Raw genomic sequence first — 3,738 nt, 5'->3', positions numbered from 1 at the left:
TGTTATTCTAATGCAACAGGTTTATGTTAAACTTAAGGGTTGTGATTCATCATAGTCCAGAGCTCTGGATGCTGATGCCAACCCCTCCAAGTTGGGACAGGAAGGGCTTGGCCCAAGCCTACCCCCAGACCAGCAGGCAGGTGGAGGGGGGGCTGCACACTGTTGCCGCCAAGCTGGGCCATGTGGGAGAGCCCCAGGACCAATCTTCCCTCTAAGCTGTGGAATCTTGTGAGCAAAACTTCTACTCTGTGAGCTACTGGCATGAAATTTGTGAGTGAGCAATTTGGCTACTGCATAAATTAGTTGGCTCTGGAGTAATCCTTCCTGAGCGAAGACAAAAATCTGTGAGCTGGAGGCTGAAAAACTGTGAGCTAGCTCACACTAACTCAGCTAAGAGAGAACACTGCCCAGGACCCTTTAAAGCTGCAGCACAGCTCGAGGGATTGGCCTTTGGTGGCCTGGTGGGTGGCAGGGAAAGTGACTGAAGCAAACCTCTGATCACTTTTCCTTGTGAGAGGCCAGGTTGGCAGGCCTCACTGGGCAAGCCTCGAAAAGGGGCCAGAACCCTAGCCGAGGAGGAGGTTGGTATTCTCCAGGCAATGCAGGAGAGGCCTGAAAAAAGGAGGGGGGGGGAATCAGCTGGTGGTAATTCACTCCCATCTCTAATCTGAGGCCTAGCACTGCAAAAGGGGCCTGTTACAGAGGCAGGCATGGTGGGAGGGGAAAGGGGAAACCCCACCCAGTCCCAGAAGATGAAGAGGCTTCCCTCACAGTTATACCCACACAGGGTATAACTAAGCATAGAAGATGCAATCCAAGGCATTTAAGATTTCACATGTCAAAATCAGCACCCTGGACTATGCCCAGAGGACAAATCCCCACAGAAGTCTTGATGCAACACATGCTACTGGCTTTCACATTAATCTATAGCAATTAAGGCCCACAAACTACCCATATTTTGTACTTATAAGACAATACTTGGCATCTTGTTTATTTTATATGAATGCACTATACTGTAGGAAAACAAAAGCCCCGCTTGCCTCACTGTTATTGTTTTGTTGTTTATGTTGTGCTATCTCCTTGCATTCAGCTGATCTTATCTAAGAAAAAGGTATGGGATAAGGAAGCCACTTCTTGCATTGACCATCTGACGTTCTGCCTCTCTGGTTAACTGAAAAAGAAAAGGATGCTTTTGCCCATGTCACCTTGGTCTTGGTAAGCTGCTTATCAGATGGGGCCACATGGCAGTGAAAGGTGAGGTAAGGACAGGACCACAGAAGACATGAGCAAAAGGAAATACTGCTACCTTTTCCCTCTTACATCAACTGGAAAAGGTCCCCTTTTAGAGAACAAAGTTCAGTGAAACACTTGGCAGCCATACAAGGACATCTCCTGCAGAAGCTGAGGGGAGGGGCCGTGGCCCAGTGGCAGAGCATCTGCTTGGCATGCAGAAGGTTCCAGGTGCAATCCCTGGCATCTCCAGTTAAAAGGGTCAGGTAGTAGGTGATGTGGAAGATCTCAGCCTGAGACCCTGGAGAGCTGCTACCAGTCTGAGTAGATGATACTGACCTTGATGGACAGATTCAGTATAAGCAGGGGTCATTTCCTGCAGGAGCACACAGGAGCGGAGCTCCAGCAGTAAAGACCCCAGGAGGCGGTCACATGCAACAAGCCCCACCCCCTGCTCCTTCTCTCCCTCTTTCCTTCTATTTCTTTCTTTTCCTCCTTTTTCCTTCTTTCCCTCCTTTCTTTCTATCCTTCCTTCCCTCCTTATTTCCATCTCTCCCTCTTTCTTTCCCTCTTTCTCCCTCCCCCCTGCACAGATCTATGTGAGGGCAGATCTGTGCATCCCCCACCCACCCCCCACCCCCCCCCAATAGCTAGCAATCCAAAACAGTCCAGTGGAGCCTGAGTGGTGGGTGTTGCCTTCTGACACACTTCCGGTGATGTCAGGGGGTGTGGCATATGCAAATAAGTTATACTAATGAGCTCCCTCACCTCTTTTTCTACAAAATGACCCCTGAGTATAAGGCAGCTTCATGTGTGTTCATGTTTCTCAAGATAGGGCATGTAGCGAACTCCTGTAATTACTTACTATGCCTATGCACACTTTTGCTATTATTCTGTCTGCTTTTGTGACTGCTGCATTGCAACGTGTAAGTTCTGCAAAGCGTCTCTAAAATTAGATACTTACCAGTCTCTCCTGCTGTCTTATTCTTACCATGAGGCTTATAAAGAAAATATGAACATCCTTTTACATGGAAATGATCATTAATTTGTCTAAACCACCTGGAAAAAAGTACAGAATTTCATACTCTGAATGTAAAAAACCAAAAAATTGACCTGTCAACACATTTTAATCCTTTACTTCTGCCTGTATGAATCCGGAAGGCATTCATACATGCTCAGTCTCTTGGTAATAAGCATGTCACTTTACATGCAAAGGAAAAGAATGGGCTTTTTTTTCAGATACCATTCAGATGCCCACACTACAGCAGGTCCTAGCTGTGTGCACCTCTGCCTATTTTCTCCCCCAGCTTTCCTTCTGTAGCCTTCTAATATCTGCCCCCTCAGTTCTGGGGGGGGGACCCTTCTCCCTTCAGTTCCCCCACCTTCTTTGGCTCTGCTCCTTTTGCCTGTCTTGCCCCTCTGAACAACCAGAGCAACTCAGCCAATAAGAGACTTTCATTTCCCTGAACTGCTGTGATATAACAGCCGCTCACCCAGTCACTGGTAGAAGCATCACGAGTGATTTGCCTGCAAGTCTGAAAGCCTTTACACTCAACTCCTGAACAAAGATGTCCACCAAGACTTTATTCACTTAACCAAGTTCTGTATGGTAATACGGATACCCAATTCAAATATTTGCAAAATGCAAACATTTTAATTGTAATAGCACAGTATATTTCAATAATTTTACCTCATTAGTGTAGTATTGCCAGTAAATGGACCAAATCTAATTTCTTCAAAAGGGGGTTGAAAACCCAATATATGCAAAGCTTCTTCTTGAGTAATAGGTGGTAAACTGAATAGGAAAATAAGGATATGAAATAATTATAATCAACTATTAGGGTGTATTTTAATGTCATACCGAAGCTCTTAGGACTTATTCCCAGGTGAATATATTCAAACAGTTTTTGTAGAAATTACTTACTTTCCAGCTCCTATTGTGCTATACAGAAAATTCCAGCAAGACACTAGAGAAGAAATCCCACAGGAAGTCTTATATTGTGGCCGACTTATACAGTACCTAAAAAAGAAAAGTTATTAGTGTAGTCATTTCAAGTTTTTGTTATAATGACAAACTGATATATAGCAACAACTACTTCCTAATTTCACTGTTCCCTTTTCTTTTTTTACTGTACAGAAAAACATACACTTATGTTTGGTTGTGGAACTGACCTCACAACCAAAAGGCTGGCAGCTATCAAGAGAACCAGTATCCTAATTCAAAATAAAGGAGGAAAAATACTTTCAACAAAAACATACTCAAGGCAACTTACAGGAGTAATTTTCACATTACCTGAGCCAGCTTCGGCTGGGAGGGCAGGGCAGAAATATGAGGAATGAATAAATATAATAAATAAATTACTAACTATAAAAACAACAATATTAGAACAGATAGATAAATCCAGAAGCAACAGATAACATACTGCAAAAAGCAGTTCAAGAAGAAATCAAAGTAGATTTTTTAAAATCTCAAAGTTGGGTAAAAAGACATAAAAATAGCATGGGAAA

The 3,738-nt window shown here is 43.7% G+C and overlaps 1 protein-coding gene across 1 annotated transcript in view; it reads right to left on the bottom strand.

Annotated features, from left to right (window-relative positions):
* Positions 1–2,194: 2,194 nt before the first annotated feature.
* BIVM (basic, immunoglobulin-like variable motif containing) overlaps positions 2,195–3,738 on the bottom strand; it is a gene marked incomplete at its 3' end in the record, with an annotated part of 11,474 nt that continues 9,930 nt past the window's right edge. Inside the window, exons 4-6 of the mRNA XM_015420004.1 lie at positions 3,155–3,250; positions 2,921–3,025; positions 2,195–2,289 (exon numbers count right to left, since the gene is read on the bottom strand). Coding sequence (XP_015275490.1) covers positions 2,195–2,289; positions 2,921–3,025; positions 3,155–3,250 — 296 coding nt within the window. The remainder of the gene's footprint in view (positions 2,290–2,920; positions 3,026–3,154; positions 3,251–3,738) is intronic.

Source organism: Gekko japonicus, unplaced genomic scaffold, assembly GCF_001447785.1.
Source record: "Gekko japonicus isolate JY-2015 unplaced genomic scaffold, Gekko_japonicus_V1.1 scaffold5631, whole genome shotgun sequence".
Taxonomy (NCBI): domain Eukaryota; kingdom Metazoa; phylum Chordata; class Lepidosauria; order Squamata; family Gekkonidae; genus Gekko; species Gekko japonicus.
This window is presented reverse-complemented; position numbering and strand designations above follow the sequence as displayed.